This window comes from Lygodium microphyllum, chromosome 4 (assembly GCF_053477565.2).
Source record: "Lygodium microphyllum isolate KBCC chromosome 4, Lygodium_microphyllum_v1.1.10, whole genome shotgun sequence".
NCBI classification, from domain to species: domain Eukaryota; kingdom Viridiplantae; phylum Streptophyta; class Polypodiopsida; order Schizaeales; family Lygodiaceae; genus Lygodium; species Lygodium microphyllum.
The window spans coordinates 49,579,966-49,598,856 of record NC_141138.1 but is presented as its reverse complement, the minus strand read 5'-3'; the positions used below and the strand labels follow the sequence as shown (position 1 = coordinate 49,598,856).

Below are 18,891 nucleotides of genomic sequence, written 5' to 3'. Positions count from 1 at the left end.
TTCACTATCTGATTCTGGTGAGGATTCAGATTCTATAATATAGTATTCATCATCAGTGGATGATTGTTCAGATATGTATTCTTCAAGATTGAATGAATACATTTCATTATATTTTGTTGATTTTTTCCTTTTAGGGCATTCATTGGCATAATGTCCTTCTTCTTGACATAGCCAACATTTGCATTTCTTAGGTTCTTTTAATTTTTTATTTTTCCTCATTATTCTCTTTTTAAATTTATATTTAGGTATGTATTTTTTATTAATTCTTTTTGGAAAGAATCTGCGCTTTGACTGGTATTTTCCTTTTCTTTTCCTATTGTATGTTCTAACATCTCCAAATATTAATCTTTCACTATTTTGTGGACAACATAGTCCATAATTGACATGTTTTCTAATGATATATTCCTGCTGGGCATTTATACACCATTTGTTGATGCTATTTCTAGTATATCTTATTCGAGCACCTAAAGTATCGGTTTTATCTTTTAGCCATGTTTTATATCCTAGGCTAAGTCTTTGGTTATATGGATATGGAAGTTTGGTAAAATATAATTCTTTTGCGTTTGACAATCTGTCATCTCCAAGTCCTTCATAATAGTATTTGGAGAAGGCACAAGTATATGCTTCAAAACCGCACATTGTTACTAATTTTAGTCTTTGTAAGCTATTGTATGCATTATCTCTTTGCATTTTTTGTTCTTCCTCTTTATGGGTGGTCCATTCTTCACCCTGGAATTCTTTTCTAATTGCATTTTCAAATCTTGTTAATATTCTTTTTGCTGTGTCATTTGGTGTTACTGTGTTTGTTGCTGAGTTTCCTGTTTTTATTTCATTTTTGATTTCGTCTGACTGTTCTGATTTCGTCTGAAGAGAGGAGATTGGCACAACTGAGCCAATAAATGCATAGGATAAACAAACTCGCTCTACCAATAAAACAACAATGAATTTCTCAGCTAGTAAAGAAATCATTGGTCATACCTAACAAATACAATGGATACTTGAAAATAAATGCAACAAACCTGGGAAACAGGGGAATGCTGCCACATCACAGATGACCCACACTCTCCTTGTGAGAGTGGCCATCGTCAACTGCAGTAGCCTGAAAACTGACATTGGAGCAGCTCCATAGGTACAGAAGTATTGACGGGGTGAGCATTCCTATTGAATAACTCAAAGCCATGATAAACCAACTCAGTATGGATAATGGAGATGCTTGAACCTCAACCTCTTGGCCTGAAATTAGAATAGGAACCTGAGCCTGATCCAATTATTCTAAGTAAGCAGAACCATCGATGGATCAAGATTTCAAGAAAATCTTGACCTAACTTCAACCTGAAGAGTGCAAAGGAGATGATGCGTCTAGGAAGCCAGTGGAAGCATGGATTGAAACCGCATTTTACTACTTCTCATTGGCTGTTTAATTTGTTGTTTAGTCTGTAGCAGGTATTGGAGATTGGAGGCACATTCTAGCACTAGAACACATCCCCAACAAATCAAAAAGCAGACTCTGGAAGGCTACATCTTGATCACTGAATGATGTTAGCTTCCTCACTGGATAAAGAAGACAAAGCAGTCCCAGGATGGCATTAGAATGAACCATAAGCATGGCATGCATAGATCATCCCTGTCTATGCTCTTTGCCTATACAATATCCTGCCCGATAAGACACATTCAAAATGATAATAATCTAAACTAGACTTCTTGTTAAAACCCAAAAGCCCTTCGATCATTGTGATTTGAATCCTCCCCTTCAAATTTCCTCAAAAGATGAGACAAGTCCACTGCTCTAGCTAGGGACTCAATGTGTCTCCTAGAATATAACCTCAAACTTATGCTAGCTTGAGCACTTAGATGGTCAGGGTCATTAGGCCCGTCTCACCAGGTGAAATGCTTACAGCACCTCATGCATCTCCTAGAATATATCCTCAACCTGAAGCTAGCTCTAGATGGGACAGCAGATGAAAGGACCAAGATGTAGGAGGGGGACAAAGAAAGGCCGACCAGCCAATGAACAGCAATGATGTCAATTCTATATATCTCTATGAGGAGTTTCAAAGGCCTTATGGACAGATGATGATGTCCCATCTTCAGATGTAGAAAGATATAGACCTCAATTACTTGGAGCTCTGTGAAAAAAAACTCTCCTCCATGACCCTGGGGAAAGTGGAACATGTACAAAACTGAAGCTTTCTAGTTGACAAATTGCAACATGTTAAAACACTAGTGCTTTTTCATTTGAAGTGCTCAAACGATTCCTCAAGCACAACTGATCTATTTCCCAGTTTCCATGTATACAATGCTCAGAATCGCATGCACCCAGACAGCTGTCCCAAACTTTTAATCAAGATGAAAGTACACATGATGCTGCAAATCCACACGCATGCACACAAAAAAGAAAAAAGGAAGCATTTGGCTATCAAGTCTATGCATTTAAAATACAAAACAAACAAAAACCCCTGAACCATACGGTGGAGATATAGCAGCGCCCGTCACCCTTCACTCGGAATGCTACTGTGTTGAAATGTTCCAAGTCAAAGACCCCATTTGTCTGATCAAACAACAAGAACAAAATTACCTGTGATGTTTAAGACCCCTACTGATGGTTTTAACAATAAACAACCGCTTGCTTATTCACTTCTACAGATTCTTCAAATTAAAAAATAGCAACACCTCCATTTTGCACAAATACAACCCCCCCCCCCCACCCACCCAAAAAAAGAAAACGAGAACAAAATGACCTGTGATGTTTACACCTCTACTGATGATTTTAACTTTCTGCCAATTTCTGGACAATCCAATTATGCATCTCCATAAAAACAGCCTCTGTTTCAAAGGCAATTTGTTTTTCCAAAATTTACTTAGATTGAATACCAATCTAATGATTTTTCCAAGTCCCAAAGTGTGTTGCCACACTTCTCAATCTAGTATGGGGGCAGAATATGCGTGTACACCTCCATTGACAGGATTACATATAGAGAAAGAGGATGAGAATCCGAGGTATTGCACTTGAGCTGACAATATGCAATGTCTCTCAGTTGAGGTGGCAATAGCAAAAGAGGCTACAGCAATAAACATGTTTTACTCCATATGGGTGTATGATACATACCAAGAGGATAGGTGTGGCATGCAATAAGAAAAGCCAACACTTGATCCTTGATACCTAATTTCAATAAAATATAAGCTTTAACCAGTTCTTGTAAGCCCAAAGGTTCCTGAAATTCCCCACTCCAATTAATACTTTCCTTTCAGAGAGAGCAGGGTTGTCTCCATACGTAGGTACGTATCCGTACGATTTAGTACGAAAAATAGGCACTTTTTGGCCACTCTCCTTCAAGTCTACAACTTTCTTTTTTTCTTTCTCCTTCCTTTTTTTTTTCTTCTTTCTTTCTTATTTCTCCCCCAAGCCTCTCTCTCTCTCTCAACCATAGTTGCACTAGTACCACGTACGAAAGGTTTGATACTATACCATACTTTAGGTACCATACCTTACATATTAGTACCATAAGGTACCAACTTAATGGATACATCTTTCCCATTCGAACTGCACTTTGGGATGAGCTAAATGCTCCTTATATTAATATGATTCTCCCATGAGATTAGGTTATTTCAGATTCAAACAATTTCTCTCAAGCCCACACTTCTCTTATTTGTATGATGTATCCACTCCCACCTATGTAGTTATAAGTTGTAGATAGCAATAGCAAATGTTGCACATGCAGCATTAGGTTTTGGCATGTTACCCTCAAGTACTCATCTTATATACTCTAATAGTATACTCTAATAGCATTGCTATTTAGACTTGAAATATCTATTTTATCATCTTTAGTCCAAAATAATCAAGTTTTTTTTTCATACTAATATCGTACCGTAACTTATAAAATCTTAAGGTACCATTTAGTACCATATTTTATCGTACGGTACCCTTTCATACTTGACAACTATGAGAGAGAGTACCCTATGATTGCAGTCTGCCTGACCATTATTATTAAGAGAGCATACTCTTCCAATCTTTATCAAACGAGGAGTACGAACAACCAAAAAGTGGCCAATTTTTTATCTGACCGACAGCATATTTCTCGCCCATTTTCGGCAGTCGGCTAGATGCCCTATTCATAGCCCCCCCCCCCCAATTAGTTGGGACAGATCATTGTCTTGTGTCTTCTATAGATTGCACAATCTGTCTCTGTCATGAGGACAAGTATCTTGGAAACCTCACTTAACATGTGGATTAATTTTTAATCACATGGTTAAAGTAAATGTTGCACATGTGAGGTGTAATTGGGGTTAGAGTAAATTTACGAGCTTGGGACACGAGGAAATCACGAGACATCTAAGGCAAAAGTTGCTATAAATTATACCACACAAGTGCTTGACGATATCTAGTGCTAGTTGTTGGCCTAGGTCATTCATTTGGCCATAAGTGTCAGTTGGTGACACTAGAGAAGTGGCATTTAATGCTACTAGTGCCACTGTGATGGTCAAAGACGACAGACACATAGACACTCAGGAATGGAAGTTGCCTAGCCATTTAAATTATTTTTCTGGACATCGAAATAATCATTAGATTAATTTTTAGATTTTAAATATTAAAATTTAATATTTAATTATGGATAATGTTGAAAAAACCATTTGGGAAGGCTGTCACTTGTCAAAATACCCATGCAAGACTGAAAAACGTATTTAGAGATTGGAGAGTGGCATTTTAGTGTATTCAACCTGCAAAAGAGAGAGAGGAGATGTTACTGGTCCAATCTACAGCCATTACAAGACCTTCTAAGGCAGACAGGGACAAGAGAAGACCAATCAATAGCAGCTAATCGCATCTACAAGCTGTTGAGATAGGGCAACAGCAATAAATGATTGATTTTCTTTAGTTCTTTGCATCTACAAGCTGTTGAGACAAGGCTTTTCTTTAGTTCTTCGCGAGAATTTTCTCTCCTTAGCATTCTCTATCATCTCCCAACCTTGCTCCGAAGATTACAACATTGAGATCACCACAAGCTGAGAAATTTCAGATTTCTCTATTATAAACCCTAATTTGCAACAGATGCTAGAAATTAGGATTTAGTACAGCCTCGAGAAGCGTGTCAAAAATCAAAAGCTCTAAGACTTGGATTCAATAAGACTGAAGCTATTTTTAGTCAAATTCAAGTGGAGGGACCAGCAAATCAATGAATTTAGGCCATTTTCTATCTCCATCAAAGTGAGTGAATGCCAATTGACTGCCCGAATCAAGGGACAAATCAAATTTAAGACTTACTGGTCATTTTGGACAAAAAGGGGAGTTGGAATACCATAAGAAATTGGGAGAATCCCATTGAACATCAACTTCTTCTTCAATTAAGTTAAACAAATACCGAAAGGGGTGCCAGTTTTGGGGCTAACACGGTGTCCATTGTCCAAGATTGTGAGTTATTATACATTTCTCAAATTTGCAATAAATGTTGCTACTATAACTAAGTTGTAATCAAGAAATTACCACCCATCCCGGCAATTGACATGAGGACATGTATCTTTGAAGCCTCACTTAACATGTGGATTAATTTTTAATCACATAGTTAAAGTAAATGTTGCACATGTGAAGTGTAACTACGGTTAGAGTAAATTTATGAGCCCAGGACCCGAGGAAAATCATACAATGTCTGAGGCAAAAGTTGCCATAAGTTATGCCGCACAGATACTTGATATTTGGTGCCAGTGGTTGGCCTAGATCATTCATTTGGCCACAAGTGTCAGTTGGTGACACTAGAAAAGTGGCATTAAATGGTACCTAATGCCACTTTGATGGTCAAAGATGGCGCATAAACACTCCGGAATTGAAGTTGCCTAGTCAATTTAATTATTAGTTAATCAAATTATTTTTCTAGGCACCGAAATAATCATTAAATTAATTTTCAATATTTAAAGACTAATATTTCATATTTAATTATGAATAATGCTGAAAAAACCAATTGGGAAGATTGCCACTTGTCAAAAATGTCTATGCAAGTCTAAAAAACGTCTTTAGAGGTTGGAGAGAGACATTTTAGTGTATTCAGCCTGCAAGAGAGAGAGAGGAGATACTAGTAGTCTAATCTACAGCCATTGGAGAATCTTCTGAAGCAGCCAGGGACAGGAAAAGACCAATCAACAGCAGGTAATAGCATCTATAGGCTGTTGAGACAAGGCAGTTGCAATAAATGATTGATTTTCTTCAATTCTTTGCATCTACAAGCTGTTGAAACAGGGCAGCAGCAATAAATGACTAATTTTCTTCAGTTCTTTGCAAAGAAAGTCTGAATTTTCTCTCTCCTCAGCATTCTCTCTCATCTCCCAACCTTTCTACAACCTTGCTCCGAAGATTACAGCATTGAGATCACCACAAGCTGAGAGAATTTCACATTTCTCTACTGTAAACCCTAATTTGAATAGAAATTAGGATTTAGTAGCCGCCTTGAGAAATATGCCAAAAATTGAAAGCTCTAAGACTTGGATTCAACATGGCATAACCTGTTTTTAGTCAAATTCACGTGGAGAGACTAGCAAATCAATGAATTTGGAGCATTTTCCATCTCCATCAAAGCGGATAAAGGCCAATTGACTGCCTGAATCAAGGGGTAAATCAGATTGAAGACTTGTTAGTCATTTTGGACAACAAGGGGAGTTGGAATACCAAAAGGGATTTGGAGAATCCCATTGTACATCAACTTTTTCTTCAATTAAGTTAAAGAAATACCGAAAAGGGCACCAATTTTGGATCCAATAGGATGTCCATTGTCCAAGATTATAAGTTATTTTGCATTTCTCAGTGAGAGAAGAGAAACTCAGAAGCACAAGAAGAACACAATGATGATGCACTGAATCGTACTATGAGAAGAGAAGCTGATACAGCGGAGCCGAACCTCAAAAGATAATTATACTATCCTATCTGAATCAAGCGCTAAAGCACCTCTAGGAAATTTGCACAATGAACGGAGCAAAACACAGTCCTCCGAGCAGTGGGCTATCCAAGTAATCACTAGCAAGTGAAGGACAGCAATTGAGAGAGCGAGCTGTAGTCCTTTGATGCCATCGGAGATGTGGAAGATGATCACTAGTTGTCGAGGGAGCAAACCCCAATCCTCTAATACCGGGGAGTGACCTAGGCAACAAAACACAAATCCCAGGGTATTGAAGCTATCAAAAACTCTCTCCTTCAAGAGTAACTCCTGTACTATCAGCAACGGCAGTATGTACCTAAAACTTGGGAATGAAAAAAAAAAAGATCTTATGGGAAGCAAATGACAATCCAATGGCTGGATATCCCGGCTATGCAAAGACTCTGAATGCAATAAGAAGGAGCTACTTCTGTCTAGGAATGAAAGTTGATACTCTTAGATATGTAACCCAATGCTTGAGCTATCAAAGGGTCAAACTACCTAGCGAATTACACCCTCCTAATACTCCCTAGATGAAATGAAAGTATATCATTATGGATTTTATAGTGGCTCACCTACTATACAAGGAGGGTATGATTCCATCCTAGTGATAGTGGATATAGTAACCAAAGCAGCTCACACTATCCTTGTCAAAACAACTCATAAGGCTTCACATATCACTAGAATATTCATCAAAGAAATGTTCCGATTACATGGACTCTTGAAAAGAATCATCAATTATCATAATACCATTTTCACCTCCAAATTTTGGACCAATCTCTTTCAAGCCATCAGAACCCATCTATGTTCAGCACAACATATCATTTCCAAACGAATGGGCAAATTGAAAGAGTCAATCATGTCTTGGAGGATATTTTATGAAACTATTGTAGCATGGAGCCAAAAAGGTAGATTGAATACCCTCCATTGGTAAAATATATCTATAATGCTTCATACCAACAAAGCATCAAGATGACACCACTCCAAGCATTGTATGGCAAGAGTACCTACCACCTCTCAATTTTTCCAACCCTACTATAAAGATTGAAGACTCCAAGAGGATGCTAGATAACATGCAAAAGTAGATGAAAGCAATTTATCAAGACATAAAGGCAACTCAAGAGCGACAAAAGATCTATACAGATCCTAAGAGAACAAGCTGAATCTTTAAGGAAGGAGATATGGTCTTCTTAAGGGTTTGGCCCAAGAAGAGTTCTTTATCTCTTGGAAAATTCAAAAACTTCAATCCTTGATATTGCAAGCCATATAAAATCATAAAATGTCTTGGAGCACATGCTTGTAAGTCAGCCCTACCTCTTTATCTAAAGATTCAAAATGTATTTCATGGAAGGTTATATCCCCAATCTTGACCATGTCCTTGATGACGAATAAATTGTAATCCCAAAACTAGGAATCCTCGTCCAAATTGAGAGAATCTTAGAAGTCAATGAAAAGCCTTTAAGAAATCACACTTTCCAAAAATATCTAATATAGTGGAGAGAGATACAACCTGGATAGAGCAATACATCCTCCAAAGGAATAATCCCCAATTTATCTTGAGATGGGGATATCTCAATTTCTCTAAGGGAAAGAAAATATAACATACCCAAAATTTTCCCTAATAAATACATATGACCTTGTTAATTCTCCACCCCTTCTTACATGAACTACCGAATTTTATGTATATATATGTTCATAAGTAGAAATACTCACGTACACATATAATCTACTTTATTTCACTTTATTTTCTATTTTTTTGAATTTAAATATTTTAGTATCATTTAATTTTAATTTTTTACTAATTCATTTAGTTTCATATTTTAATAATTCTCTTAGTTTTTTCTTGATTTGTTTTACAATTTTTAATGATTTGTTCAATTTACATTGAGCAGCTACTCATGTAAATCCTGTATGTATGTGAGGTGATCTGTCATACTATCACCCTCATCCATGTTTACATTAGCTGGCTCTCTATAGAGATAAGATATCCTAGCCTCATTACATGCTGCAAACATGTGCTCTAGTACATTCCAAGCAGCTTTAGAGGTCCTACAAGACCGAATATGTCAAATGATAGCCCTTTTCACTGATAAGGCAATCAAAGATAGTACTTGTGCATCCTTCGAATCCCACCTCCACTGATCCTCGATAGAAGGAGGAAGGGGTGCAGGAACAACACCAGCACTAGCAACCTCTTCTCTAGCATTATGCTCACTACAAATCACCTATGACACAGTCCCACAAGTCCTTCACCACAATCCCAAAAATTTATATCTTACAATCCGAATTTCTATAGAAATGTCACCTTGGGACTCATGCCAACAATAACCATCGGCTTGAATCCACCTCATAATGTGTGCCAAAGCCTCTAGACCAAAAAGCGTCAAATTTGTTTTGTTGCACAAATCAAGAAGAAATTGTGCAATGTCCAATGTTGATTCTCCTGTTGGAAACCAAAAAGAAGCAAAAGTCCCAAATTTTGGGCACCTTAGGATACGCACACAATGCTCCAGACCTTTGGATTGTCTCTATGGCAAAAGTGTTGGTGTTGCTTCATGTATGGCAGATGCAAGAGGAGTTGGCATGGCGGAGGTCAACTTAGTGCGCTATCAGGAGGCAGCCAATGATAGACAGCACTATGGATCACCACAAAGGGGGCAGTGATGGCGAGCTTGGAGCGCTAAGTAGGAGAAACAAGGCGACAGCACTAGCTGCGAACAGACACAAGATGACAAAGTTGGTGCGAATAGTTACAGGGTGGCAGTGGCAAGGTGCAGTGTAGACAGACAAGGCATCAGATGCTAGTGTCACGCACAACATGCAGTCGTTTGGAGACTAGGGTACAACCGAAGAATGGTGCGCTTCTAGGGCTGCTTTCGTGCACATAAAGATGACAATGCTGCTAGCTGGCAGCCACAAGCTGGTGCAGAGAGTGATGCTGGCTGCACAGTGGCAACACCTACTAAGTGACTAAACAAGAGGAGCTTGCGGCTGTGTGGACAGCAGCTCAATCTTCGACAGTTCGTCTCTTCCTCACATGGAGCACAAATAGAAACTCGTAGTAGCAAGACCTTAGGTGAAGCGGCACCAACTGGCGGTGGCTAAAAGGAACCTGCATAGGAGTTGCTTTGATATCAAATGTGAGAAAATGCACCTGGTATGGAGGAGAGAGAAACCAAAAATACTGACAAACAGTGAGCAAGAGAGTAGAGTATACTTGCTGAATTGAAAAAAAATAGAGTGAAAGTACAACACTAAGTGAGGTCATGGGTTGACCTAACCAGCCTTCCACCAACAAACTAGAGTTAGGCTAACTTACTCTAGTCCCTAGTGTCACTACTTTAATGTCATAAGGCATAACTACCCCATCTCTGCTGCTTTGTCATGCTCCCTCTCTAGCACTATAAAGTCGTGAGGGATGACCATCACCTATGCTAGCGAATTGGAAAGGAGGCCCACACAACCAGCACCAGGGCAGGATGGCTGGAGCCTAAACCAAGACTGTAAGATGATGAGAGCTCGTCAATGGATTCATTACCCTTCTACTCTGTCCGCTCCTTTTCCTTCCGTAATGCTACTAATGTTCTTTCATCCTTCCAAAGATGTCCATTCTTGCCACAATGATAGCATTGAACCTTCTTCTTTTTCTGTAGGTCACCCCTCTGAAGCTCAAACATCTAGAGCACCTATAGACAGCATCATCATCCCTAAATCTAAACACAATAGTTCTCTGACAAAACACTCAAAGATGAGTAGGTAGTGTCTGCATGCTTATCATTTGTAGAAACCAAAGGAGCCGTTATGAGTGAGATACAGAGAAGATGAAATCAGCCAAGGCATATTGAGGGATAGGTTCATGCCAAGACCTTAAGGGTCTAGACTCACAACAGTTTTGAGTTCAAGCAGTAAAGAAAGCAAGTAGAGAATGAATCAACGGTACATAGTGTCATCTATGGAACACAACAACCGGCTACACAAGAACCCTCTCTAAAACTGAGCAATGCATCACAAAAACTGATCAAAAACAACAATTGCTACACAAAGTGATGAAAAAATATCAATTAGCAAGAATAAACAGAAATGCAGCCAATAAATGCACAAACATAGTGCCTGCAGCCACCAAACAGAGAAATGCATCCTAAAAATAGAGTTGAAAGTGTTCAACAGATGGTCACCCAAGCTGTAGATGAATCACAGCAAGCAAGAGATGAACAAATGAGCAGTAGACTATGTAAATTGCAGATCTGCAGCAGCAGAAAACAGCACCAAGGTCCCGAACCAATAGCTCTACCATATCAAAATAGGTCGCAATGATGGAAACATGAGAATCTACTACAATAGACTGCACAAACACAAGGTAAGAGAAACACTGCAAAGAAAAAGCACTGCAAAAGAACTCAGAATAGAGATGCTCAAGAAATGGAATCCATATACCAAGACGAGACAATACAGAACAACAATGAGTCATTGACTTATGTGGGGACTGGGACCGGTTCCCTCTCTCCAATAGGACCTGCATGTGAAGGTGTGTGATGGATGATAGCTAGAGGAGGGAGTGCCTAGCCTCTTTCTAGGCCATAATCATGAACTGGTCAGCCAGTAAAAGCAGGCCAAGAAAATACAATTGCCATATAAAAAATGCCAATCTTTCATAAAGTCAAGCACCCAAAATTCGGTAACCACATCACGACTTGAATATACAGCCCAGCCCACTAGAACGTGCACAAACTCACCATGAACTGACAATATCTACTAACATTCCCCTCATTCCTTTTGGACATGTATCTATAGCCACTCACACATAGGGATATCCATCCTCTACTTATGGTGTGCCTCCACACATTCCATGGGCCACTCAGATGTAGGGATTTCCATCATCTTCTTATGGTGCACCTTCACACACTCCATGGGCCACTCTAGGGATTTCCATCCTTTGGTTATTGTGTGCCTATCCACCCTCCCTAGGCTACTCATACAAATACCATGGCTATGCCTAGTCAGCCCACCTGAACATATGGATCCACCGTGCACATATCTCGAATGCATAGTGGGCACCTTAGGATAGATTCCCAAGTGTACTTGAGTTCCCCACCCAACTCACCACTTAGCACAAACACTCTAGTTGCTATGGCCTATGGCCAAGAATGCATTCACTGATCAGTGATAATTCTCGTTTTAACAGGTTAAATTTCACAACTTGGTTGAATCTAATGCAAAAATTGCTCATGTCTCAAGGTCTTTGGGACCTAGTCATTGGTCTAGAGACTCTATTGGATCCTCAACTAGCCCACCCTAATCATATTTGCCGATGGAAGCCTTGCAATGTTACAGCCAATCCAAAGCCGATGCAATGGTTATTACTCGAGTTTTGCTCATAGCTACATTACTTTTACCTAGCATCTGATTATTGGAGACATTGCTATGGAGCGAAAGATTGAATCCAACATATCAATCTTGGGAAGGGGACCATCTGAAAGTCAATATGGCAAAGTACAAGCAACTTACTCACCGAGTTTGCCACCACTCACTCATCGAAGTCAAATGACAATCAAGTCACATAATTCTTAAATAAGCTATCTCCTAAATATTTCCACTTCATCCAACAAGTCATTTCATTACCTCAACTACCAACCTTCCGTGAGTTCGAATGCCAACTCTTGTGTTGCACAAGGTTGCATTACCAAGTCCACACAAAGACCCCCCAATGTTTCCACTTTAGAGGGGACTTTGGTATCCTCTTCTTCCAAGAGGAAATCTAGAGGTGGCAAGGACTTTCAAGACGGGAAGGCAACTACTAACAAGAGTGAAACCCCTTCTTCCAATGAAACCAAAGAAACTAGATTTATCCGCCCATAACTCCCTAAAAAGAATAGGTTTTACATCCACTCTAAATGCTCATCATGTAGACAAGGAGTCCTTCCACCTAAAAACTCTCCATAGCGCACTAGGATTGCACCTACAGGCAGTACTACCCTTGGACAATCAAGAGGGGGTACTCCTCAAGCTGTTGTATCTATTGCTTTTGTTGCTCCTAGTATCCATCTACCTCAATGACATACCGCTAGACATGTGGCATATGGATCACCACCTCTGCTCTCACCTTTCAAGACCCCTCAAGATTTAAGTGATTGATATGCCACATCCCCCATTAGACTTCACACCACATGCAATACTAGCCACTATTCTGGAGACTACTGATGCAATCCTCCTTAGATCCACTTCGCCATGAGTTTCATTTGCAAAAACCTATCAATGGTCGTGCGCACTAAGTCACTTTATGACCACCATGTGGGCCAAGAGTCCAAGAGTAGTGATTACACAATGATGTGCACAATATGCCCTTGAGTCCTATAAATAGGACTCCACTTCCCTAACCCATAAGTGTCCTTAGTGCATTTGCACTAAGTCACTTCATGACCACTATGACCAATGCTACTAGCACCCATCTATATGTCCAAGGATGTAACACTATTGGTGTGGGCTGAGGGGTGCTGAAGGAGTGAATGATGCCATGAATCAACATGAGGAGTGTGTCATACTTGCATGGATCCTAAACAGAGCAACCAGCCAGCACTGGAGTGTCAGATTGCGTTGTAGGCTGCGTTTGGCAACAGCAGGAATGTTGGAGTCTCTAGGACAGCAACATAGGTGTCAAGTAGTTGTGCCAGCAGCAAGGAGCTGTGTTCAGCAGCAAGACAGGTCCAAACAGCGATCAAGTGTTGTCAAGAGTTGTTGAACTGCAGCAAAACTGTGTTTTTGGAGGAGCAGCAGCAGCAGGGTAGTTATGTTCATCAGGCAGCAGTGAGAATCATTGGAGCTATTGGCAGCACCCTTCTCTAGTGATAATCATATCAGCTTGTGATGGTGATGGATGCTGATCGTGATTGTAAATATATACTAAGGTTTGCACTGAGAAAACACAAAATTACGAACATGACTAAAACACTAACTCGCACAAAAATGCAAAAACCCAAAATAGAGAAGAAGAAACTCTATTGAAACTAAATGAACGCTTAAAGTAAAGGAATGACTGTACACAATGCTCAAAAGTAGAGCTGTCCAACAATCGATGGCTCTTGTGGGAGTGGGCTGAGGGAGGTGTCGGAGTGTGAAATCCACCAGAGATGGATCTTGAGTGTTGCAACCACGAGTTGGAGCTGAGAGAACTGAGCAGGCAGCAAAAGCACAGCTGTAGGAATGTGTGGGAGCAATGTGTGACCTTGAAGAGCTGCACAGCTGTAGGGCAGCTGATCAGACCAAAAGCACAGCTGTCTATGAAGGCTGAATGAACACGGCGGCAGCTGGGAACAGCCTAATAGGAGTTGGCACAGTCGAGGAAGCTATTTAACACACAGTAGATAGTGATCAGGAGGCAGACGGCTGTAGAAAACAGCAAAACACAGGCAGCCTGAGGTTGTGGAGCTGTAGAATTATGATGCTCGCAGTTTGGGCAAAACACAACCTATAGGAGCCTCTGGAAGGGCAACCAGCATCTGAGGATGGCCACAGCAGCAGCTCGAAGAAGATGGCAGCAGCAGGCGATGGGGTTGGCAGCCACAAGATGATGTAGACTGAGTGGAGCAAGCTGAACTGAATGATCAAGAATGCCAAGTGACAGTGCATACCATCTATTTATAGACGAGGAACCAACCAAAGTTTGGGGCTTGCTTATGGGACATTGAAACTCTTTTAGCATTAAAGTCTAAGTTTTGGGGCTAGTTAAATGAGCTCTCAACTAATCAAGGTTTAATATGTACTGCACTTTTTTTAGTTTAATGCCCCCTCTCAAGCCCAAAATTGAAACCAAGAAGGATTGCCAAGCATAGCTCACCCCATGTTACCTAGTCGCACCTCAATGCAATAGGGCATTGGTCAATAGGCACACATGTGCTAGTAGCATTGGTCACAATGGTCATGAGGTGACCTAGTGTGAATGCACTATGGACACTTTAGGGTTAAGGCAGCCCAATCCATTTATAGGACTCAAGGCCTTGTTGTGCACATCCTTGTGTGATCATTACTCTTGGACTCTTGGCCCATAGACCAACATGTCCATACACTAGGATGGTGTGGATTGGTGGTATGGGACACCAATTCTTGGGACGTGGCCATGGCCCACAATGTTGCTAGCTCCTAGGCCCAAGGGTGAGCCCGTTTGGCTATATGGCCAAGAGGTGAAACCGATGTCCAATCCCTATATGTTCGTGGATATAGCTTATGTCTTATCTCGTGTGTAGGTTAGATCCTAGGTAAAACGTATAGGGATTGGATATTTGACTCACCTCCCAAACATAGATCCAAATCGGCTCACCCCCGAGCCTAGGAGCTAGTAGCAATCCAAGCCATGACCATGTCCCAAATGACTAGCATCCATACCATTAGTCACACCATCCAAGTGTGCAGACACACTGGCCTACAAGCCAAGAGTCCAAGAGTATTGATTGCACAATGATGTGGACAATTTGTCCTTGAGTCCTACAAATAGGACTTTGCTAACCTAACCCCGAAGTGTCCTTAGTGCATTCACACTAGGTCACTTCATAACTACTATGACCAATGCTCTACTAGCACCCATCTAGATGTCCAAGGATGTAGCAGCAAACAGCCTAAGTGGGCCTCCCTCTCCAACTCTTTTCGAGCCTTCGCTTCCGCATGGCTACATTGTAGTTGACTTGTCTGCTACCTAAGCATATGTTGTATTCTTCACCTCACTAGTGCATTTAGCATTCCATTTCAGTCTATTCCATTTTTTTAGCACTTATTTGTTATTCATGTTGTTTGTTCATCTCTATGGACTCTCTGTTAGCCCTCATGTTCTCACATGGAATCAAATTTCCAACTGATTTGTGAGCTTCTTGTCTTAGCATTTGCCAATGGTGGCTAGTTCATATATGATGCTTCTCTAGTGAAGCAGGAGCCTTGGCTGGTGGTGGCTAGCTCGTATATGAGGCATCTACGGTGAAGGAACAGCCCTGGCAAGTATGGAGGTGAAGTTGGTTAGTTGGTCAGCAGTAGAAATGGATGACGTTTGTTGACATGGTGATAGATGTCAACATAGTACACAATGTAAATCCAATTGTCAAACAGAATTCAATTGTGTAGCAATTGGGTAGGAATTGAATTCTAGCTACAGCCACAACTTTACATTAAGAACTCCAAATGATTGAGGAAATGATAAAGAATACACGTTAGGACCTGCCTTGTGCGAATACCAGAAAACCCACTGCGTGTCATCTTTCCCATTCCATGCTCCTTAAGCTCTACTGATAAGTTACCAGAAAATATTGCTGCAAGGAGACGAAAGATTAGTGGATTTGAAACATCTACAATTGCAAAAAGGAGGGGAACAAAGCTACCTGTAGATCCTCCCTCCACATTTAAATCAAAGGATGCAGTAGATAGACCTGCAGTAAAGGCCCGACATATGAGAGTTGTGCTGTAACTGAGTGCTGTCCACAGACTGTTCATAACCACTATCATTTTAATCAGCAGCACTGGTTGCTTTGTTAAAAGGATACAGAGCATTGGCAACTAGACCCTTAACTTCCACAATCAAACCCAGTGACCATATTTTACAGATCTGAAATTCAGTGTTCATGCTGCTGGAAATTATCAAATTTGCTGAAATTACAGTTTGAAAAAGTATTGACGACAGCTGATTTTCCACACCCATAGATACACTCAGCAATATACCCTTCCACAAGCTGGGTTGTAAACCTCTATAATCTAGATGGACCTCACATTAGATAGGGAAATATGCTAAACAAGGTAAATTGTAATATTTTCCACATGAGTAAAAAGATAACTTAATGGAGTCCACGCAAGACATAACCAAAAAATTATGCTCAGACTGACTCAGTATTCAAATGCCCTGGGGTCAATCATACACATACTAGCAACAAGAATTACAACCTGCCTAAGAAGTCCAACTGTCTGCATTTTAGGTTCCATACAGACCAACCTTTCTTCTTCCAAGAGGGGAAAATTATACTACAAGTGCACCTCATCAAATCCCATATCATAGTGTACAGTAATAAAAAAGGAAGGATCAAAAGAAACATCTCCTTCGCTATCTGCTCAAACAAGGTAGTCAAATAGGATTCATACTCACAAATATGTACAGCATGGAATGTACAAAAAGATTTTGCAAATAAAATACATTGTCTTGTACGTTCATTAAAACTTAATATAAAATCAACTTTACTATAACATACATTACACATACATAAAACCAAGTTAATTAAAGATAGGAAGTTCAAATATCATGAACTAGAAAATGGTTACAAGGCCATAAGTATAAGGATCCAATTGCAAGAGTCGTGTTCAATTTGAAAAAGTGTCATACAAAAAGGCAAGTTTCAACTTCCATGTCAAGGGCAACAGCCTCCTCTTAGGCCTTGGCCATGCTTGAAGATACATTGCCACTTTCATTAGCCATGCGATAGTACTTCTTCCTTATCCCATCAGCTAGTGCTTTAGGGACTTCGAGACATGATACGGATTGTCCACCCATATTGGACAAGTGAATAACATGCCTCGTCACACTACTTGTGTAGGACTTCCAACAAAACCTACAAGTCCATGAATAACAATTAGACTTGCTTGAGGCCTTCTCAAGGTTTGTGGTCTAGAATTCAAAAACTTCATGAAGAGGCTTAGCCAGTGTGGTAGAGAGACAATGATTGAGTAAAGGTAGAGCTATAGACAGAAGAAAAAGCAAAAGAGAAAGAGATGGAAGTAGAGGTTTGAGATAGATGAAGAGGAGTAGAGAGGAGGAGAGCAAGAAAGGGAGAGGGAGAGGGGAAGAGGGAAGGAAAAGGAAAAGGGGAAAGGGGAAAGGGGAAGGCGAGGGCAAGGGAGAGGGAGAGGGAGAGGGAAGGAAGGAGGAAAAAGGAAAGGGAGAGGAAAGGGAGAAGAGGCAAAGTAGAGGTAGAGAAAAAGAGGTAGATGTAGATGTAGATAAAAGTGGAAGAGGAAAAGAGAGAGGATGAGGATGACTCAGGTGGAGGAGGAAAAGTGGTAGAGGCAGATTTAAGAATCAAGAGGCAAATGAAGAGAAGTGTAAGCTCAAATGCATAAAGACCCCTTCTTTATAAGGATTTTGCAAAACATAAGTGAAAACCCTTGATGAGATAACCACTCTGTGAGCTGTAATACTGAAATCACTAGGGAGAGATGAGTAAAGTGCCAACAATCTGGTAAGGAAGGCCTCACATTTCCTGCCTATACAAACGAAGATCATTCAAAACATAAAGAAAGATTAAACCTAAATATAGATTTATGAGCAACTTTCTTTTTCTCCACAGTTAGCACAGCTATAATATAAGTGCCCAAAGAAAGGGGATGAAAAAATGTTTAAGATGCAACCTTAAAGCTGCATACACCAAAACTATGGAAAACTCAAACATAGTTGCTAGAGATTATACCGTACGATATGATAAAATATGGTACTAAATGCTACCTTAAGATTTTATAAGGTACGGTGCGATATTAGTACCAAAAAAAAAAAAAAACATCTTGGGTATTTTGAAGTAAAGATGATAAAATACGTCTCTCAAGTCTAAAGAGCAATGCTATTAGAGTATACAAGTTGATTACTTGAGAGTAACATGCCAAAACCTCTATGGTATATGCCTCATGTGCAATATGCGCTACAATATACAAGCTACAAGTAAATAGATGGGATTGGATACATCATACATAAATGATCATACAAATAAGAGAAGTGTAGGCTTAGGGGGGAGAGAGAGAGAGAGGGGGGGGGGGTTTTGAAAAGGTTCATCATATGAGAGAGAGAGAGAGAGAGAGAGAGAGAGAGAGAGGCTTGAGAGAAAGAGGGTGTGAGAGGCTTGATCATGAGAGAGAGAGAGGCTTTTTGGGGGAGAGAGAGAGAGAGAGGAAGGGCAAGGATTAGGTGGGTGGGTGTGTATGTGTGCATGTGTGTGTGGAAGATTGATGCTTAGAAAAAAGAAGGTTGGGGGTGTGGCCAAAAGTA

At 40.2% G+C, this 18,891-nt stretch overlaps 1 protein-coding gene across 2 annotated transcripts in view; it reads right to left on the bottom strand.

The window, feature by feature from the left end:
* LOC148037016 (putative complex I intermediate-associated protein 30) overlaps nt 1–18,891 on the bottom strand; it is a 78,688-nt gene that overhangs the window by 7,100 nt on the left and 52,697 nt on the right. Inside the window, exons 3-5 of one of the 2 annotated variants that reach the window (XM_087675956.1) lie at nt 16,253–16,300; nt 16,092–16,183; nt 2,468–2,548 (exon numbers count right to left, since the gene is read on the bottom strand). In XM_087675956.1, coding sequence (XP_087532082.1) covers nt 2,468–2,548; nt 16,092–16,183; nt 16,253–16,300 — 221 coding nt within the window. Of the gene's footprint in view, nt 1–2,467; nt 2,549–16,091; nt 16,301–18,891 lie in introns of both variants that reach the window. The other variant, XM_087675955.1, reaches the window with a different exon arrangement.